This window comes from Entelurus aequoreus, linkage group LG27 (genome assembly GCF_033978785.1).
Source record: "Entelurus aequoreus isolate RoL-2023_Sb linkage group LG27, RoL_Eaeq_v1.1, whole genome shotgun sequence".
Classification (NCBI taxonomy): domain Eukaryota; kingdom Metazoa; phylum Chordata; class Actinopteri; order Syngnathiformes; family Syngnathidae; genus Entelurus; species Entelurus aequoreus.
This window is the reverse complement of record NC_084757.1, coordinates 8,982,717-9,005,599: the sequence shown is the minus strand read 5'-3', so window position 1 is coordinate 9,005,599 and position 22,883 is coordinate 8,982,717. Positions and strand designations below refer to the sequence as shown.

Genomic DNA, 22,883 nt, shown 5'->3' with positions numbered 1-22,883 from the left:
CAACTGACTACGTCACGCTACTTCCGGTAGGGGCAAGCCTTTTTTTTATCAGATACCAAAAGTTGCAATCTTTATCGTCGTTGTTCTATACTAAATCCTTTCAGCAAAAATATGGCAATATCGCGAAATGATCAAGTATGACACATAGAATAGATCTGCTATCCCCGTTTAAATAAAAAAAAATCATTTCAGTAGGCCTTTAACTATCTCAGTTAGATATTACAGCTTGTTGCTGAGATTTGATGACCTATTTTGAGTAAAACATGCTTGAAACTAGAATATCAACTGTTGTAAAGCTGTGTCATCAACACTCACAAGAATAAAACTACTTTTTTAAAGTAATAATTTCAATCATGATGCAGAGCGCATATTATGTTAAGATAATGGCACTAGCATTTACCGTATTTTTCGGATTATAAATCGCTCCGTAGTATAATCCGCACCGGCCGAAAATGCATAATAAAGAAGGAAAAAAACATATGGAGTATAAGTCGCATTTTTGGGGGAAATTTATTTGATAAAACCCAACACCAAGAATAGACATTTGAAAGGCAATTTCAAATAAATAAAGAATAGTGAACAACAGGCTGAATAAGTGTACGTTATATGAGGCATAAATAACCAACTGAGAAGGTGCCTGGTATGTTAACGTAACATATTATGGTAAGAGTCATTCAAATAACTATAACATATAGAAGATGCTATACGTTTACCAAACAATCTGTCACTCCTAATCGCTAATCTGTTTTTATAAGTTACCGCCAATGTTGAAATGATCAATTTTCATAGGTAGCAGGTAGCATCTTTTTTTCCACAATGCACTTCTGCCATTACCCGCCCCCGCCAAATTTTTATTGGTTGACGTGTGTGTGTGTGACGATTGCTGATATACGCCTAGTCTCTTACGTGAATGAGATAAATAATATTTGATATTTTACGGTAATGTGTTAATAATTTCACACATAAATCGCACCCCCGGCCAAACTATGAAAAAAACTGCGATTTATAGTCCGAGAAATACGGTACTTAATTTAAGAATATTTTTCAACATATTAAGCAAAATGGTCTCTTTTTTTTTTCTACCAAAAAAAGTGCACATGTTATTAGTGAGATTATACTTTTTTAAAGGTATTTTTGGGTTCATTGAGGTTAGCTCATTTTACTTGTTTTGAAAAGTCTTGACAAGCCAAATTTTCTTGTTCTATTGGCAGATAATTTTGCTTAGTTCAAATAAAATACCCCTCATTTTTGTATTTTTTTTTCTTGTTTTTGAACACTGACTTTTTGCAGTGAATGTCAATCAAGTGACGAAAGTGACGTCTTGGTGAAGATTGATGATGGCTGATTTTTAGGTCTATTTTTTTTATGCCTGGCTGGCGATCGACTGACACACCCTACGCTGGCCATCGACGTGATGGGCACCCCTGGTTTAAACTAGCTTGAAGAAGTAGATGGTTGATCTGTTTGTATTATATACACTGCAAAAAGTCAGTGTTCAAAAACAAGGGAAAAAAATACAAAAATTAGGGGCATTTTATTTGAACTAAGCAAAATTATCTGCCAGTAGAGCAAGAAAATTCAGCTTGTCAAGACTTTCCAAAACAAGTAAAATTAGCTAACCTCAATGAACCCAAAAATACCTTAACATAAGTATATTCTCACTAATAACAAGTGCACTTTTCTTGATAGAAAAAACAAATATGAGACCTTTTTTCACAATATGTTGAAAAATATTCTTAAATTAAGTAGCGCTCTGCATTACATTTCTTACATTTTCCCATCGATAACATGACATCATCGCGCCAAGTGCATGCTCTTTCAGTCAATTAGTGCACAAGGAATATATATATATATATATATATATATATATATATATATATATATATATATATATATATATATATATATATATATATATATATATATATATATATATATTAGGGCTGCAACTAACGATTAATTTGATAATCGATTAATCTGTCGATTATTACTCCGATTAATCGATTAATAATCGGATAAAAGAGACAAACTACATTTCTATCCTTTCCAGTATTTTATTGAAAAAAAACAGCATACTGGCACCATACTTATTTTGATTATAGTTTCTCAGCTGTTTGTACATGTTGCAGTTTATAAATAAAGTTTTTTTTTTAAAAGCCTCTGCGCATAGCATAGATCCAACGAATTGATGACTAAATTAATCTGCAACTATTTTTATAATCGATTTAATCGATTAGTTGTTGCAGCCCTAATATATATATTTATTTTTTTTACAGCTCGGCCCCCGACCAAATTTTTTTTAATTGTAATTTTGAAGAATTTATCTGAATGTGCATGAACTATTTCTGTTCAAAATAGTTTGAAATGTCACATGTTAAATGTTTAAATATTAACTGTCAGTTTACTGTACTGTGCCAACTGTACTACTATATGAGTACGTACTTTCTATTGTTTCATTGAAAATAAAACAGCAAAGTCCATTTGGCTGTCATCTGTTTTAATTATGAGACACAATTGTGTCAAAGTCATGATTTTTTATTTTATGCTTGAAATAAGAAATTCTTACTTTGGAAAAGCAGTTTTATACTTGTGAGTGTTGATGCTTTGCAACAGTTGATATTCTAGTTTCAAGCATGTTTTACTCAATATAGGTCATAACATCTCAGCAACAAGCTGTAATATCTTACTGAGATCATTTAGGACCAAAACCCTTAAAACAAGTAAAACACTCTAACGTAAAATCTGCTTAGTGAGAAGAATGATCTTATCAGACAAAAAATAAGCAAATATCATCCTTATTTGAGATATTTCATCTTACTTAGATTTCAGTTTTTGCAGTGTAGATGGTTGATCTGTTTGTATTATATATAAACAGGAACGTGTCCCTCTATTCTCACGAGGGAGATGAACTTGACCTGCTGAAGGATCCATGACTAGGGTTGGGTATCGATTGGAACCGGGACTAACTTTCCGATTCTCCCGGAATCGTTCAAAAGTTTAAATTTCGATTCCTATTTTCGATGCTGTCACGCCAATTTAGTCCGCCGACCGGAAAAAAATATGTCCGCCGAACCGGAAGAAGAAGCCGCTGAACACCAACGAAGAAGCGCCCACCCCCGGAAGTGTTAGCATAGCCGAGCGAGTCAGTCAAGCTCAAGCATGGATAGCGGGCGTCGGCGGTCGAAAGTGTGGGTTCACTTTACAAAAAAAAATGAAATAACCGCGAAATAACAGAGCTCCATGTCCATCAAGAAACGAGTGGAGAGAGAGCTGCAGATGTACCAGGACGTTCCACCGATACTTATGTCTGATGACCCTGCTGCATGGTGGTGGTCCGGTGGAACCAACTAAAGACTTATCCTTTGCTGTCAGATCTAGCTTTCTCCTATTTATGCGTTCAAGCTTCTTCCACACCCAGCGAACGTGTATTTTCCACAGCAGGAGACACTATCTGTCCAGAACGCTCACGCATCCTGCCTGAGAAGGCGGATATGGTCATTTTCCTAAACAAGAACCGTCTCTGATTTTATACTGTACCTGCTGCTAATCTGGACTGGGTTTTGCAAGTTGTTTCTTATTGTTTATTTGCTTTTCTGCACCAGGTTAGCCCATCAGTGGGAGCGCAGTAACATTTTTAAGTACCTGCAGCATCATACACTTGTGTGTGTAAATGTGTTTTCATGAGGTTTCCTGCAGCATCATACACTTATGTGTAAATGTGTTTTCATGAGGTTTCCTGCAGCATCATACACTTATGTGTAAATGTGTTTTCATGAGGTTTCCTGCAGCATCATACACTTATGTGTAAATGTGTTTTCATGAGGTTTCCTGCAGCATCATACACTTGTGTGTGTAAATGTGTTTTCATGAGGTTTCCTGCAGCATCATACACTTATGTGTAAATGTGTTTTCATGAGGTTTCCTGCAGCATCATACACTTATGTGTAAAGGTGTTTTCATGAGGTTTCCTGCAGCATCATACACTTATGTGCAAATGTGTTTTCATGAGGTTTCCTGCAGCATCATACACTTATGTGTAAATGTGTTTTCATGAGGTTTCCTGCAGCATCATACACTTATGTGTAAAGGTGTTTTCATGAGGTTTCCTGCAGCATCATACACTTATGTGTAAATGTGTTTTCATGAGGTTTCCTGCAGCATCATACACTTATGTGTAAATGTGTTTTCATGAGGTTTCCTGCAGCATCATACACTTATGTGTAAATGTGTTTTCATGAGGTTTACTGCAGCATCATACACTTATGTGTAAATGTGTTTTCATGAGGTTTCCTGCAGCATCATACACTTATGTGTAAATGTGTTTTCATGAGGTTTCCTGCAGAATCATACACTTATGTGTAAATGTGTTTTCATGAGGTTTCCTGCAGCATCATACACTTATGTGTAAATGTGTTTTCATGAGGTTTTCAAAAATAAAGCTCTCTTGAGGAAAGTGTACCCCTGGGAAAATGTATTCATAATTTATAATATTTATATTCAAGTTCATAGATTTGATATTTATATTCTAGTTGAAAACAGCCCTGTGAGGAATTTATAGTAAAGTTCATAAAAAGTTAATAGAATTAAAATTGATGGAGAATGTCAGACTATTTCATTCAGAAAGACTGTAGGTTAGCTAGCTCATTTAATATATCCTATACTTTTTTTTGACCCTGCCTCTTAAAAGAATCGGAATCGAGAATCGTCAGGAATCGGAATTGAAACAAAGAATCGGAATCAGAATCGTTCGAATTCAAACGATACCCAACCCTATCCATGACAACACCCCAGCTCTTTAGTAACTCTTTGGCCCCAAACCAATGCTTTTTAACAAGCTGTTGAAACAAGTCCGTAGACACTAAATGTCAGAGAATTAAAAGCCAAATACGATGCTGTAAAATCTCCAGGTGCCTTCTTTCTGCCTCATCAACAAGTTTGGATTAGATTAACTTGTGGCGGAAAAACAAAAAGTCATAGCCGACACCTTTCCTCTCCGTGAGGTCTGAGATTTCCTCTTCCGATGTTAAACAGTGTTTTGGAATGAATCCCTGCCAACTTCACCTTTGACGTCCAGATCTGCACACCTCAGTTAAAGCCTGGCATTATTGTCTTTTGTCTAAAGGAGTTCCATTGTGCCGATGAAGTGTTTGCAACATTTCTGCGTTTGCCCTAAATTGTTCCCGCGCTCTTCGCCCCCATTTCAGAAACTTGCTGCCTGTCAGTCACGTGTGCACGGAGGACGGCGAGAAGCCCATGGTGCTGCTGCCTTTCATGGCCTGGGGGAACCTGAAGCTGTTCCTGCGCCAGTGCAAGCTGGCTGAAGCCAACAACCCGCAGGTGAGGCTCTTGGTGCGGTCCAATCATGTGGCCCTCAAACACAAAGCCACCGCAAGCAATGAATAATTGGGGCCTCGCCGCCTAAAAATTGTTGGTAATTGTTCATTAGAGCTGGGCGATAAAACAATACCAAATATATCGCAATAGACAAGTCATCAATTTCTTGTGGGGTAAAGAGGGAGATAAGACAGAGAGACAAAAACAACAACAGCGAACACAACAATAACAACAACAATAGAGCAACATCAGCTAATACGATATGTACAAATATGATGGTAAAAGTGATAGCAAAGAAGCAGTTAGCGAAATAAATAATAATACAGAAATGACAATGAGCATTATTACACTACAAATGGAGCACTACAAATACCAATAGAAAAAGGACAAAGCTGCGAACAATGGGAGACCGGGCTTTCTCCAGTCTGTGGAACGCTCTCCCTGACCCCCTGAGGGCACCACAGACTGGATGCTTTTAAAAAAGGCTTAAAAACCCTACTTTTTAAAAAAAAAAGTCTTTTTTTAGATATATGCATACTAGTTTTTATTTTTATTTTTTAAATCTTTTTATTTTTATTTTTTTTTAATACACTGTAGCACTTTGAGGTTGTTTACTCAATGCAAAGTGCTTTTTACAAATAAAATCTAAAAAAACAAAAAAAATGTAATAACGCTATTGATAATGAACAATACCAATAATTTACCTCTATTATCAACAATACAGTTGTTCAAATGCAACAATGCATATACGTAATGATAACTAGAGATACAAAAGAATGCAGAAAAATGGAGGGGAAGAAAGAGAAGCAACCGACCGTAATTTCCGGACTATAAGCCGCACCTGCCTATAAGCCGCACCAGCTAAATTTAGGGGAAAATACAGATTGCTCCATATATATGCCGCACCCGACTATAAGCCGCAGGCGTTTTGATGTGTAATTAGCGTAGTATATAGGGGTTCCTGCTACCATGGAGGGGATTGTCGGGACAGAGATGACTGTTTGGGAACGCAAAGCGTCCCATTTATTAACAATCAATCATTCAATCAAACTTTCACCTCTTTGACATGGCGAACAGCGTTCGTGCAGAGTACAAATAATACAATGGTATTACCGGTAGTCAGTCTTTAATCATTGTGTCATCGTCTTCCTCCTGCGTACTAAAACCACCGGAATCCTCTTTGTCGGTGTCGGAGAAGAACAGGTCCAAAATGGCGTCGTCAGCCAAGTCAAGGGTACGTGCAGCAGCTCTATTTCCTTCTTTGACAGCCAGATCGATTGCCTTTAACTTAAAAGCAGCATCATATGCACTTCTCCGTTTGTTTTCCATATTGAGGGTGTTTGCATGAACACTTCCTTCGCGCAAACTGTCGCTCTCCTACTCTTTGTTTTGCTCTCGGTAGTGCGCGCCCCTGGTTACCGTAAGCTGTAAAAAAAAGCCGCACCGTCGTAAAAGCCGCAGGGACCAAAACGAGGGGAAAAAGTAGCGACTTATAGTCCGGAAATTACGGTATATTAACCTTGTAGATTGTTATAGTAACAGTAGGTTAAAGGCCTACTGAAAGCCACTACTACCGACCACGCAGTCTGATAGTTTATATATCAATGATGAAATATTAACATTGCAATACGGCCGGGTTAACTTATAAAGTGCCATTTTAAATTTCCCGCCACACTTCCGGTTGAAAAAGCCTTCGAAGGATGACGTATGCGCGTGACGTAGCCCGAGGAACAGAGGTATGCCTTCCCCATTGAATACAATACAAAAAAGCTCTGTTTTCATTTCATAATTCCACAGTATTCTGGACATCTGTGTTGGTGAATCTTTTGCAATTTGTTTAATGAACAATGGAGGCTGCAAAGAAGAACGTTGTAGGTGGCTGTAGCAACACAAGGACCACTTACTCGGATAGCAGACGCCTAGCCGATGCTAGCAGACGCCTAGCCGATGCTAGCAGACGCCTAGCCGATGCTAACAGACCCACCGCACGGATGATCTGGTGAAGTCCTTCGTCGCGCCGTCAATCGATGGAACGCAGGTGAGCACGGGTGTTGCTGAGCAAAGCAGATGAGGGCTGGCTGGCGTAGGTGGAGCGCTAATGTTTTTATCATAGCTCTGTGAGCTCCGGTTGCTAAGTTAGCCTTAGCGTCGTTAGCAACGGCAATGTTAAGCTTTGCCAGGCTGAGATCTATTAACCGTGTAGTTACATGTACATGGTTTAATAGTATTGTCGATCTTCTGTCTATCCTTCCAGTCAGGGATTTATTTATTTTGTTTCTATCTGCATTTGAGACAGATGCTATCACGTTAGCTCATGCTAAAGAGCTTCGTCGATGTATTGTCATGGAGATAAAAGGCACTGTAATGTCCATTTCGCGTTCTCGACTCTCATTTTCAAGAGGATATAGTATCCGAGGTGGTTTAAAATACAAATCCGTGATCCACAATAGAAAAAGGAGAGTGTGTGGAATCCAATGAGCCAGCTTGTACCTAAGTTACGGTCAGAGCGAAAAAAAATATGTATTTCACTGCATTCTAGTCCGTCACTCTAACGTTCCTCATCCACGAATCTTTCATCCTTGCTCAAATTAATGGGGTAATCGTCACTTTCACGGTCCGAATAGCTCTAGCTGCGTTGAAAACAATAGGAAAATATGAGGGAGTGAACAACCTGTGACGTCACGCTACTTCCGGTAGGGGCAAGGTTTTTTTTTTATCAGAGACCAAAAGTTGCGAACTTTATCGACGTTGTTCTATACTAAATCCTTTCAGCAAAAATATGGCAATATCGCAAAATGATCAAGTATGACACATAGAATGGATCTGCTATCCCTGTTTAAATAAAAAAAAATCATTTCAGTAGGCCTTTAAGCTTTGTCAGTGTGCCATGTGTTACCCAGTTTCCCCTAGGGCTAGTCATCAATTTCAATAAAAAATGCGTGTGACAAAATGTCGCATAATAATTTTTTTATTTTTCGTCGGAACAAAGCGGAAGTCGCAAAGCAAGGTTGGCTGCATGAACAAAGGCTCTCGCTCGCTGGTAACCAAGCAACGCAGGAAGTGATCACTGATCAGCAGTGTTGGGTTAGTTACTGAAGACCAGTAACTAGTTACAGTTACTAGTTACTTTATTTCAAAAGTAACTGAGTTACTTACACCAAAAAGTAATGCGTTACTGTGAAAAGTAACTATTTAGTTAGTTCTTTTAATTTTTATTTAATTTTAAGGCTGACATTAATGCTCTTTTAGCCTTCATTTCAGTACTTTTATTGCACTGGAGAATAATACAATGTGTTGATCAACTCGACATGCATTTGCATCACTGAACTCTGCTAAGCCATGTGGTCTACATACAACACACAAAGATATGTTTCAAAGGGCCAATTTATTTTGGGCCAGAACAAATTGACACAACTATTTTAAATTAGCTACAACATAACATAACATGTCACAACACAGCTGTAAACCTGGCTTCACCCAAGGAAGGCAAACATGTCACTATATACCGCACACATACTGCTATACACACGCCTAACCAGGCCTTTTTTTCTCTCAAGGAATTGTGAAATAAAATCAGGTCTTCAGGAGATCAACACTGTACAGAAGCCCAGAACACTCTACGCATTTCCCCAGTTTTAGTTTAGAGAAAAGGAAAGATTGGCCTGGCCCACTAGGATCCCTCTTACATTTAGAGTGATGTGATAATCAAACACTCTAGAAGTCTAGAATGAAAGAGCATATAAGAGAATTGACAGAGTGTGTACCTTCAGTGCTGAATGATGAGCAGAGGCAGAGTTTGGAGTGTCTTCTTTAGCTTGATTTCCATGTTTATGTGATCACTGTCCACTGTGTCAAGGTACTTGGAAAATGTTTTCGTGCCATTTGCCGTTCGACGCCCGCTATCATGCTAACTAGCTGCCTGAAAGCGGGTGACCCCACTGTAGAAATAGCCTGCATGTCTTCTAGCACATATCAATCAATCAATCAATGTTTATTTATATAGCCCTAAATCACAAGTGTCTCAAAGGGCTGTACAAGCCACAACGACATCCTCGGTGTCGAGTGGGTCTGGCATAATATTGTGAAAGTCCAACACATCAGCGAAAGTCCAGTCCATGGTGGGGCCAGCGGGAACCATCCCGAGTGGAGACGGGTCAGCAGCGTAGAGATGTCCCCATCTGATGGACAGGCTAGCGGTCCACCCCGGAGCAGAGTAGAAAAGAAAAGAAAAGAAACGGCAGATCAACTGGTCTAAAAAGGGAGTCTATTTAAAGGCTAGAGTATACAAATGAGTTTTAAGATGAGACTTAAATGCTTCTACTGAGGTAGCATCTCTAACTTTTACCGGGAGGGCATTCCATAGTATTGGAGCCCGAATAGAAAACGCTCTATAGCCCGCAGACTTTTTTTGGGCTCTGGGAATCACTAATAAGCCGGAGTTCTTTGAACGCAGATTTCTTGCCGGGACATATGGTACAATACAATCGTCAAGATAGGCAGGAGCTTGACCGTGTAGTATTTTATACGTAAGTAGTAAAACCTTAAAGTCGCATCTTAGGTGCACAGGAAGCCAGTGCAAGTGAGCCAGTATAGGCGTAATATGATCAAACTTTCTTGTTTTTGTCAAAAGTCTAGCAGCCGCATTTTGTACCATCTGTAATCTTTTAATGCTAGACATAGGGAGGCCCGAAAATAATACGTTACAGTAATCGAGACGAGATGTAACGAACGCATGGATAATGATCTCAGCATCGCTTGTGGACAAAATGGAACGAATTTTAGCGATATTACGGAGATGAAAGAAGGCCGTTTTAGTAACACTCTTAATGTGTGACTCAAACGAGAGAGTTGGGTCGAAGATAATACCCAGATTCTTTACCGAGTCGCCTTGTTTAATTGTTTGGTTGTCAAATGTTAAGGTGGTATTATTAAATAGATGTTGGTGTCTAGCAGGACCGATAATCAGCATTTCCGTTTTCTTAGCGTTGAGTTGCAAAAAGTTAGCGGACATCCATTGTTTAATTTCATTAAGACACGCCTCCAGCTGACTACAATCCGGCGTGTTGGTCAGCTTTAGGGGCATGTAGAGTTGGGTGTCATCAGCATAACAGTGAAAGCTAACACCGTACTTGCGTATGATGTCACCCAGCGGCAGCATGTAAATACTAAAGAGTGCAGGGCCAAGAACCGAACCCTGGGGAACTCCGCACGTTACCTTAACATAGTCCGAGGTCACATTGTTATGGGAGACACACTGCATCCTGTCAGTAAGATAAGAGTTAAACCAAGACAAGGCTAAGTCTGACATCCCAATACGCGTTTTGATACGCTCTAATAAAATATTATGATCAACAGTATCGAAAGCGGCGCTAAGATCAAGAAGCAGCAACATAGATGAAGCATCAGAATCCATCGTTAGCAATAGATCATTAGTCATTTTTGCGAGGGCTGTCTCCGTAGAGTGATTTGCCCTGAAACCGGATTGAAAAGGTTCACAGAGATTGTTAGTCACTAAGTGTTCATTTAGCTGCTGTGCGACAATTTTTTCGAGAATTTTCGAGATAAACGGTAGGTGGGACACCGGCCGGTAGTTCACCATGAGGTCAGGATCGAGGTTAGGTCTTTTGAGTAGAGGATGAATAACCGCTTTTTTGAATGCTAGAGGAACAGTACCAGAGGAAAGTGATAGGTTTATAATATTTAACACTGATGGACCTAATAAAACAAAAAGCTCCTTGATAAGTTTCCCAGGAATTGGGTCAAGTAAACATGTTGTTTGTTTTGTCCCATTTACACATTTTAACAATTCCTCCAATGTTATTTCATCAAAGAGAGAGAAACTATTTTGGAGGGCAGTGTCCGTCGTATATACAGTCATATTTGTGTTAATAGAACCCAGTTGTGGCTGGGATGCGTTGTCTTTAATCTCTTTTCTGATGAGTTCAATTTTCTTATTAAAGAAATTCATAAAGTCATCTGCTGAGTGGGTGGAGCTACTGGGAGGAGTCCCTTGTTGGGTTAGCGATGCTACTGTACTAAACAAAAATTTAGGATCATTTTTGTTGAGGTGGATGAGATTTGAGTAATATTTAGCTTTAGCTGAGGTAAGCATGCGTTTATAAGTTATTAAACTATCACTCCATGCTTGATGGAAAACCTCAAGTTTAGTCGCACGCCATTTGCGTTCCAGCTTTCTACATGATAATTTCTGGGCTTTAGTTTCTTCTGTAAACCATGGGGTACGCCTTTTAGGGGCCCTTTTTAGCTTTAGCGGTGCTACACTATCAATGGTGTCGCGCAGGGCGTCGTTAAAGTTGTTAGTGAGGTTATCAATAGAGCCCACATAATTTGGGAATGATGCCATTACTGAAGGCAGTAGGTCAGTAAGAGTCGTCGTTGTGGCAGTATTAATGTTGCGGCTGCTATAGTAGTTATTATTATTATTATTAGTTTGTTGACAATGAGTCAGAACTTCGAATTTTATAAGGTAATGATCGGACATTACTTTAGTGTACGGGAGTATCGTAACTTTAGAGGTGGTGACACCCCTGACAAGCACTAGATCTATCGTATTACCGTTGCGATGCGTGGGTTCATTTATTATTTGTGTAAGACCACAGCTATCAATTATAGTCTGGAGCGCCACGCATGGAGGGTCCGATGGGGTATTCATATGGATGTTAAAGTCTCCCATTATGATTATATTGTCGGCGTGCGTCACTAGATCAGCAACGAACTCTGAAAATTCATTGATAAAGTCCGAATAGGGCCCAGGGGGGCGGTAGATGACAGCCAGGTGGAGAGGCAGCGGTGTGACAAACCTCACAGTAAGCACCTCAAACGAGTTATATTTATTATTTAGGTCCGAGGTAAGGCTAAAGTTTTTGTTGTATATAAGTGCAACACCCCCACCCCTTTTAATGGGGCGGGCAATATGCGTTCCCGCATAGCCAGGAGGAGACGCCTCACCCAGCGCAAAAAAATCGTCTGGTTTGAGCCAGGTCTCGGCTAGACCAACGACATCAAGATTGTTGTCTCTGATGACTTCATTAACTAATAACGTTTTGGAAGACAATGACCTTATGTTTAAAAAGCCCATATTATAGGTAGTGGGCTGTTTTGAGGAGTTTTTGTTGAAAGTATCCGTAGTAGCAATATTAATAATGTTACGTTTATTATGCATAGTGCACTTTAAATAATTTCGACCATATCTAGGGATTGATATGACAGGAATTTTTAGATTGTTTGCCACCTCAGTAAAATGCATGTCCACCTCTGACGCAGAAAAAACATTATGTGAGTTGTATATTATTCTAGAAGAATTGCTATGTGTGCAGGGATTATCCAGCCTGGCGCTGGCTAGTTCTAGCTTAACAGACTCCTTATTAGCGCTTCTTTGTGGATTAGCATTTAGCTTTTTCGTTAGCCCCGCTAACAACAAAGCATTTAGCTTTGTTGTTAGCCCCGCCCGACACCCCCGCTTCTGCTTCCGAGCGCATCGCTTACGTCTCTTTCGCTGACCGTCTCCGCTGGTAGTCGACGCCGCTGCTTCAAAGGCCACTGCTGGATGTAGCTCGCGAAGAATTCCCAAGCTAGCGAGCAGGTCCATCGTACACGCATCTTTCAGCCCAAAATGGCCCGATCTCTCCACATCCAGAATCGTAAGTCGGTCGTAAGTGATCACGGAGTGAACACGCTGTGAGCCAGCCATGAAATTGACTGAATTGAGGGGTATTTTTGCCAAATCGGTCTACACTTCCAGGAGCGCTCGCACGAAGCCGCTGCTCTGAAGCGCAGCCATCTTGGAAATGCTGCAATGGCTCTTTCAATGTTGTCCTGGCTAGCAGTCCCTCCCCTCCGTTAAAATCCTTAGGTGGAGGTGAAGTGGTATCGAAGTCTGTGTCTCTCTTTACTAGCTACGTCGAAGCATGTTGCTTTTGTAGCTGTCTCAGCAGATTTGAATTGCTGTTTTGGGCAGTAGATAGGATCTTTGATCCAAGACACTACTTGCATTTAACTAAAATGTTCATTTCTTTGTGCTCGACAAAAGAAAAGTAGTGAGAATATCTCCATGTTAAGAAACTCTGCTTCAGCTCCGCCATGATGTCTTGATAGTAACACAGACGCCCCCCGCCCCACACACACACAAAATTAAAGGATTTTTAAGTGCGCCTTATAGTCCGAAAAATACGGTGGATGATGACAATCCGGACATTGTTAGTTCCAAAGCAGTTGCAATTCTAGAGTATTTATTAGAAGGTATATTTCTGACCTTACAGATTGTAAACAGGGGTCACAACACCAGAAGTATATCACGTGAGGGGGCGTGGCTACAGGTTTAAAGTTGTTGTATAATTTTACTTGACATTTTCAATGATAATAAAGTTAGTAAATGATCTACTAGAAACCAAAACAAAAAATATGGGACATGTACGTGTGAAAGAGACAGGTTGGTAGATGAGAATACATCTAAAGGTCAAATAAAGTGTAGAAATGCACCCAATTGCAGGAAATTTAGTATTTTCATTTGGGAGTTGTGTTGCAGCACATTTTCTCCAAGAATGCTCACATCTGTGGATATATCTGCATCCTCATAGCTTGGTACCTTCTAAGCATTTCTTTCGCAGTTGGTTTGGGAGTGCAGTGTGAAAGAGTTTAGCCTCAGCTTCAGTTGACTTTCTGCTATTTGTCTCCATTTTAACGGCTATTCAGAGAATTGTTGGAATAAAGACTGCGTTGTGATTCAGTAATTTATGACTTTTGCGGATGAGGAGCAGTTATTAAAATGCTTATTCCTGGCCAGCAAGGTGGAGGAGCAGGCGTTGTAGCGGCCAGCGACTCGTGAAATGCGTTTACACAAGAGTGGAAATCAATCCTTCAGCCTGTCAGATGTGTCAGGCCAGAATAGAATGGCTGGTGTGTCTGCGGTTCCATGTGTTTTCAGAGGTGATGTAGTCGTGCAGCAGGTGCTCAGGGCGGAGATTAGGACTGGCTACATCAAGACAATCAGGCTTTTGTGCGCCTTGACCTGGGGGAGGCTTCCTTGGCAGAGACACGGTGCACAGATCCAGTCCATCAATCTTACTAAAGTAGCAAATCGCAAGACGGAGCTTGCCGTCCTTCTCCAAACCGGCTCAGTGCGATCTCATTAGGAGTTTTTGTAGCGCTGGCGGGAGACGACGCCGTTTAGCGGAGGTGTTGCAACAGCCGTAAACCTCAGGCCGGGCCACATGGCGGTGGAAGGGAGCGCTCGTCAGACTGACAGCAAACATCTCCTGGCAGAGCGAAGAGGTGTCGAGTGTTCCCACGGTGTACGGACCTCGCCCGCTAGCTTGGCTGCACTCGCTGGTACTGCATGATCTGCTTGGCGGACCTTTTATTGCACCATTCCACATCACACAATGTCAGAATCATGCCTGTCATCTTGCAGTCCACACGTGTCTCTTATGTGTGACTGCCATCTACTAGATCAACAAAAACATAACTTCTTTTTTTTTTGTACAAATTGCCAGTTTTCCCGAAATTCGAGGAATTCCACACTGCTCTTCCCATATATCAAACACAAAACGTGTTTTCCCTTTACCAAAATCCATTTTTTTTCCAGAATCTCTGGTATTTTTTCTCCCAAGTGACAATGAATGGGCATTATACGATCGACTGCATACCCCACATTTCTCATCCGATTCGAACCATTCCGACATCCACACACTACACTCACCTTGGACTATCAAACTTCCAAGTTTAAAAAAAAAAATCGAGGAATTTTCAGAATTCCCAGTTTTCCAAAGCCCTGTTTTCACCTCTTCCTGGAAAATTTTCACAATCCACATTTTTTAACCGTTTTTGACCATTCCACCTTCAAAAAATTCTTCTTAATTGGGACAACATCATAATTTTTATTTTTTTCAACCCAATTCCGACCTTTCAACCATCCACCCACACTGCTCTTTCTACCAACCAAACGCAAAGCCTGTTTTTCCATTTACCAAAAGTCCTGGTTTTCCCAGAATTTCCGGTAATTTTATCCCCAGTGACAATGAACAGGAGATATACAATCGACTGCATATCCAATTTGAACCATTCCAACGTCCACACACTCCACTCACTCTGGACTACCAAACTACCATTTTCCAAGTAAAACAAAAAATCCAGGAATTCCCGGAATTAGCGCTTTTCCAAAGCCCTATTTTCACGTCTTCCTGGAAATTTTTCACAATCCACATTTTTAACCGTGTTTGACCATTCCACCTTCAAAACATTCTTCTTAATTGGGACAACATCACCATTTTTGTTTTTGTACAAATTCCCGGTTTTCCCGAAATTCCAGGAATTCTGAGATACCCATTCTCAATTATTACGGTTACTACGTCAATGTTTTTCAGCCGATTTCAACAAATTCCAACACCAACCCATTCATATCATCTACGACAATTGTGCTAGGATCAAAATTTTCCATCATTCCTGGTTTTCCTGAAATTCCCAAATCTCCAGGGAATTTTATTTAAAAGAAGGGGAAAATGTCTCAACATTTTTCCGTTCTTTTAAAACCCGTTCCGACCGTTGAACCATCCACACTGCTCTTCCCATATATCAAACACAAAACATGTTTTCCCTTTACCAAAATCCTGTTTTTTTCCAGAATTTCTGGTATTTTCTCTCCCAAGTGACAATGAATGGGCATTATACGATCGACTGCATACCCCACATTTCTCGTCCGATTCGAACCGTTCTGACATCCACACACTCCACTCACCTTGGACTATCAAACTTCCGAGTTTTAAAAAAAAATCCAGGAATTTTCAAAAAGCACTGTTTTCACCTCTTCCTGGAAAGTTTTCACAATCCACATTTTTCAACCGTTTTTGACAATTCCACCTTCAAAACATTTTTCTTAATTGGGACAACAATATTACCATTTTTTTTTTGTACAAATTCCCGGTTTTCCTGAAATTCCAGGAATTCTGAGATACCCATTCCCAATTCTAACTGTTACTACGTCAACATTTTTCAGCCGATTTCAACAAATTCCAACACCAACCCATTCATATCATCTACGACAATTGTGCTAGGATCAAAATTTTCAATCATTCCTGGTTTTCCTGAAATTCCCAAATCTCCAGGGAATTTGATTTAAAAGAAGGGGAAAATGTCTTGTCATTTTTCCGTTCTTTTAAAACCCGTTCCGACCGTTGAACCATCCACACTGCTCTTCCCATATATCAAACACAAAGCATGTTTTCCCTTTACCAAAATCCCGTTTTTTACAAAATTCCCGGTATTTTTTCTCCCAAGTGACAATGAATGGGCATTATACGATCGACTGCATACCCCACATTTCTCGTCCGATTCGAACCGTTCCGACATCCACACACTCCACTCACCTTGGACTATCAAACTTCCAAGTTTTAAAAAAAAAATCCAGGAATTTTCAGAATTCCCAGTTTTCCAAAGCCCTGTTTTCACCTCTTCCTGGAAAGTTTTCACAATCCACATTTTTTAACCATTTTTGACCATTCCACCTTCAAAATATTCTTCTTAATTGGGACATCATAATTTTTCTTTTTTTCAACCCAATTCCGACCTTTCAACCATCCACCCACACTGCTCTTTCTATCAACCAAACGAAAGCCTGGTTTTCCCAGAATTTCCGGTAATTTTATCCCCAGTGACAATGAACGGGAGATATACAATCGACTGCACATCCAATTTGAACCATTCCAACGTCCACACACCACTCACTCTGGACTACCAAACTACCATTTTCCAAGTAAAACAAAAAATCCAGGAATTCCCGGAATTAGCGCTTTTCCAAAGCCCTATTTTCACGTCTTCCTGGAAATTTTTCACAATCCACATTTTTTAACCGTTTTTGAACATTCCACCTTCAAAACATTCTTCTTAATTGGGACAACATCACCAATTTTCTTTTTGTACAAATTCCCGGTTTTCCCGAAATTCCAGGAATTCTGAGATACTCATTCCCAATTCTAACGGTTACTACGTCAACATTTTTCAGCCGATTTCAACAAATTCCAACACCAACCCATTCATATCATCTACGACAATTGTGCTAGGATCAAAATTTTCAATCATTCCTGGTTTTCCTGAAATTCCCAAATCTCCAGGGAATTTTATTTAAAAGAAGGGGAAAATGTCTCAACATTTTTCCGTTCTTTTAAAACCCGTTCCGACCGTTGAACCATCCACACTGCTCTTCCCATATATCAAACACAAAACATGTTTTCCTTTTACCAAAATCCCGTTTTTTCCAGAATTTCCGGTATTTTTTCTCCCAAGTGACAATGAATGGGCATTATACAATCTACTGCATATCCCACATTTCTCGTCTGATTTGAACCGTTCCGACATCCACACACTCCACTCACCTTGGACTATCAAACTGCCATTTTCCAAGTTTAAAAGAAATCCAGGAATTTTCAGAATTCCCGGTTTTCCAAAGCCCTGTTTTCGCCTCTTCCTGGAAAGTTTTCACAATCCACATTTTTCAACCGTTTTTGACAATTCCACCTTCAAAACATTTTTCTTAATTGGGACAACAATATTACCATATTTTTTTTTTGTACAAATTCCCAGTTTTCCCGAAATTCCAGGAATTCTGAAATACCCATTCTCAATTCAAACTGTTACTACGTCAATATTTTTTTCAACCGATTTAAAAAAAATAATAAAAAAATTCCAACACCAACCCATTCGTATCATCTGGGACAATTGTGCTAAGATCAATATTTACAAAAATTTCTGGTTTTCCCGAAATCCCCAAATTTCCAGGAACTTTCCATTCAAATAAACAGGAATATTTCTAAAAATGTTCTGCATCTTTTCAACCCAATTATCCACCCACACTTTCCATATACCGAATGCAAAACATGCTTTTCCCTTTACCAAAATTCCCGGTTTTCCAGTAATTTTATCCCCATTGACAATGAATGGGCATTATACAATCGACTGCATATCCCGCATTTGTCATCCGATTTGAACCGTTCCGACATCCACACACTCCACTCACCTTGGACTATCAAACTTCCAAGTTTTTAAAAAAAATCCAGGAATTTTCAGAATTCCCAGTTTTCCAAAGCCCTGTTTTCACCTCTTCCTGGAAATTTTTCACAATCCACATTTTTTAACTATTTTTGACCATTCCACCTTCAAAACATTCTTCTTAATTGGGACAACATCACCATTTTTGTTTTTGTACAAAGTCCCGGTTTTCCCGAAATTCCAGGAATTCTGAGATACCCATTCCCAATTCTAACTGTTACTACGTCAACATTTTTCAGCCGATTTCAACAAATTCCAACACCAACCCATTCATATCATCTACGACACTTGTGCTAAGATCAAAATTTTCAATTATTCCTGGTTTTCCTGAAATTCCCAAATCTCCAGGGAATTTTATTTAAAAGAAGTGGAAAATGTCTCAACATTTTTCCGTTCTTTTAAAACCCGTTCCGACCGTTGAACCATCCACACTGCTCTTCCCATATATCAAACACAAAACATGTTTTCCCTTTACCAAAATCCCGTTTTTTCCAGAATTTCCGGTATTTTTTCTCCCAAGTGACAATGAATGGGCATTATACAATCTACTGCATATCCCACATTTCTCGTCCGATTTGAACCGTTCCGACATCCACACACTCCACTCACCTTGGACTATCAAACTGCCATTTTCCAAGTTTAAAAGAAATCCAGGAATTTTCAGAATTCCCGGTTTTCCAAAGCCCTGTTTTCACCTCTTCCTGGAAAGTTTTCACAATCCACATTTTTCAACCGTTTTTGACAATTCCACCTTCAAAACATTTTTCTTCATTGGGACAGCAATATTACCATATTTTTTTTGTACAAATTCCCAGTTTTCCCGAAATTCCAGGAATTCTGAAATACCCATTCTCAATTCAAACTGTTACTACGTCAATATTTTTTCAACCGATTTAAAAAAAAAAAAAAAAAAATTCCAACACCAACCCATTCATATCTGGGACAATTGTGCTAAGATCAATATTTTAAAAAAAATTCTGGTTTTCCCGAAATCCCCAAATTTCCAGGGACTTTCCATTCAAATAAACAGGAATATTTCTAAAAATGTTCCGCATTTTTTCAACCCAATTATCCGCCCACACTTTCCATATACCGAACGCAAAACATGCTTTTCCCTTTACCAAAATTCCCGGTTTTCCAGTAATTTTATCCCCATTGACAATGAATGGGGAATATACAATCGACTGCATATCAAGCATTTGTCATCCGATTTGAACCGTTCCGACATTCACACACCTTGGACTATCAAACTGCCATTTTCCAAGTTTAAAAGAAATCCAGGAATTTTCAGAATTCCCGGTTTTCCAAAGCCCTGTTTTCACCTCTTCCTGGAAAGTTTTCACAATCCACATTTTTCAACCGTTTTTGACAATTCCACCTTCAAAACATTTTTCTTCATTGGGACAGCAATATTACCATATTTTTTTGGTACAAATTCCCAGTTTTCCCGAAATTCCAGGAATTCTGAAATACCCATTCTCAATTCAAACTGTTACTACGTCAATATTTTTTCAACCGATTTAAAAAATTTAAAAAAATTCCAACACCAACCCATTCGTATCATCTGGGACAATTGTGCTAAGATCAATATTTTCAAAAATTTCTGGTTTTCCCGAAATCCCCAAATTTCCAGGGACTTTCCATTCAAATAAACAGGAATATTTCTAAAAATGTCCCGCATTTTTTCAACCCAATTATCCACCCACGCTTTCCATATACCGAACGCAAAACATGCTTTTCCCTTTACCAAAATTCCCGGTTTTCCAGTAATTTTCTCCCCATTGACAATGAATGGGAAATATACAATCGACTGCATATCCCACATTTGTCATCCGATTTGAACCGTTCCGACATCCACACACTCCACTCACCTTGGACTATCAAACTTCCAAGTTTTTAAAAAAAATCCAGGAATTTTCAGAATTCACAGTTTTCCAAAGCCCTGTTTTCACCTCTTCCTGGAAATTTTTCACAATCCACATTTTTTAACCATTTTTGACCATTCCACCTTCAAAACATTCTTCTTAATTGGGACAACATCACCATTTTTCTTTTTGTACAAATTCCCGGTTTTCCCGAAATTCCAGGAATTCTGAGATACCCATTCCCAATTCTAACTGTTACTACGTCAACATTTTTCAGCCGATTTCAACAAATTCCAACACCAACCCATTCATATCATCTACGACAATTGTGCTAGGATCAAACATTTCAATCATTCCTGGTTTTCCTGAAATTCCCAAATCTCCAGGGAATTTTATTTAAAAGAAGGGGAAAATGTCTCAACATTTTTCCGTTCTTTTAAAACCCGTTCCGACCGTTGAACCATCCACACTGCTCTTCCCATATATCAAACACAAAGCATGTTTTCCCTTTACCAAAATCAATTTTTTCCCGGAATTTCCGGTAATTTTTCTCCCAAGTGACAATGAATGGGCATTATACAATCTACTGCATATCCCACATTTCTCGTCCGATTTGAACCGTTCCGACATCCACACAATCCACTCACCTTGGACTATCAAACTGCCATTTTCCAAGTTTAAAAGAAATCCAGGAAATTTCAGAATTCCCGGTTTTCCAAAGCCCTGTTTTCACCTCTTCCTGGAAATTTTTCACAATCCACATTTTTTAACCGTTTTTGACCATTCCACCTTCAAAACATTCTTCTTAATTGGGACAACATCACCATTTTTCTTTTTGTACAAATTCCCGGTTTTCCCGAAATTCCAGGAATTCTGAGATACCCATTCCCAATTCTAACTGTTACTACGTCAACATTTTTCAGCCGATTTCAACAAATTCCAACACCAACCCATTCATATCATCAAAAATGTTCTGCATCTTTTCAACCCAATTATCCACCCACACTTTCCATATACCGAGCGCAAAACATGCTTTTCCCTTTACCAAAATTCCCGGTTTTCCAGTAATTTTATCCCCATTGACAATGAATGGGGAATGTACAATCTACTGCATATCCCACATTTCTCGTCCGATTTGAACCGTTCCGACATCCACACACCTTGGACTATCAAACTGCTATTTTCCAAGTTTAAAAGAAATCCAGGAATTTTCAGAATTCCCGGTTTCCCAAAGCCCTGTTTTCACCTCTGCCTGGAAAGTTTTCACAATCCACATTTTTCAACCGTTTTTGACAATTCCACCTTCAAAACATTTTTCTTAATTGGGACAACAATATTACCATATTTTTTTTTGTACAAATTCCCGGTTTTCCCGAAATTCCAGGAATTCTGAAATACCCATTCTCAATTCAAACTGTTACTACGTCAATATTTTTTCAACCGATTTAAAAAATAAAAAAAAATTCCAACACCAACCTATTCGTATCATCTGGGACAATTGTGCTAAGATCAATATTTTCAAAAATTTCTGGTTTTCCCGAAATCCCCAAATTTCCAGGGACTTTCCATTTAAATAAACAGGAATATTTCTAAAAATGTCCCGCATTTTTTCAACCCAATTATCCACCCACACTTTCCATATACCAAACGCAAAACATGCTTTTCCCTTTACCAAAATTCCCGGTTTTCCAGTAATTTTATCCCCATTGACAATGAATGGGGAATATACAATCGACTGCATATCCCGCATTTGTCATCCGATTTGAACCGTTCCGACATTCACACACCTTGGACTATCAAACTGCCATTTTCCAAGTTTAAAAGAAATCCAGGAATTTTCAGAATTCCCGGTTTTCCAAAGCCCTGTTTTCACCTCTTCCTGGAGAGTTTTCACAATCCACATTTTTCAACCGTTTTTGACAATTCCACCTTCAAAACATTTTTGTTCATTGGGACAGCAATATTGCCATATTTTTTTGTACAAATTCCCAGTTTTCCCGAAATTCCAGGAATTCTGAAATACCCATTCTCAATTCAAACTGTTACTACGTCAATATTTTTTCAACCGATTTAAAAAAAAAAAAAAAAATTCCAACACCAACCTATTCGTATCATCTGGGACAATTGTGCTAAGATCAATATTTTCAAAAATTTCTGGTTTTCCCGAAATCCCCAAATTTCCAGGGACTTTCCATTTAAATAAACAGGAATATTTCTAAAAATGTCCCGCATTTTTTCAACCCAATTATCCACCCACACTTTCCATATACCAAACGCAAAACGTGCTTTTCCCTTTACCAAAATTCCCGGTTTTCCAGTAATTTTCTCCCCATTGACAATGAATGGGAAATATACAATCGACTGCATATCCCGCATTTGTCATCCGATTTGAACCGTTCCAACATCCACACACTCCACTCACCCTGGACATTCAAGCATTTACGCGTGTCATCAGTTTGCGCACATAGGGCATTCACACAAAATACCTACCGGAATTGCAAATTGTAGTTCCTATCTACTTCACTAATTATTGTTTTTTAAATATTAAATATACTGCTATCATGTGTGTATGTATTGTATTTGCTCATGTAGTTCAGTCGCTAATGCCCATGTATGTCAAAATGC

The 22,883-nt window shown here is 39.2% G+C and overlaps 1 protein-coding gene across 5 annotated transcripts in view; it reads left to right on the top strand.

Moving 5' to 3' along the window:
• Positions 1–22,883, top strand: part of ryk (receptor like tyrosine kinase) — a 138,210-nt gene that overhangs the window by 87,622 nt on the left and 27,705 nt on the right. For all 5 annotated transcript variants that reach the window (XR_009824788.1, XM_062039141.1, XM_062039140.1 and 2 more), the window contains exon 12: positions 5,205–5,337. Coding sequence is in view for 4 of the 5 variants with exons in the window: in XM_062039141.1 (XP_061895125.1) it covers positions 5,205–5,337 (133 nt within the window). In the remaining variant the exon portion in view is untranslated. The remainder of the gene's footprint in view (positions 1–5,204; positions 5,338–22,883) is intronic.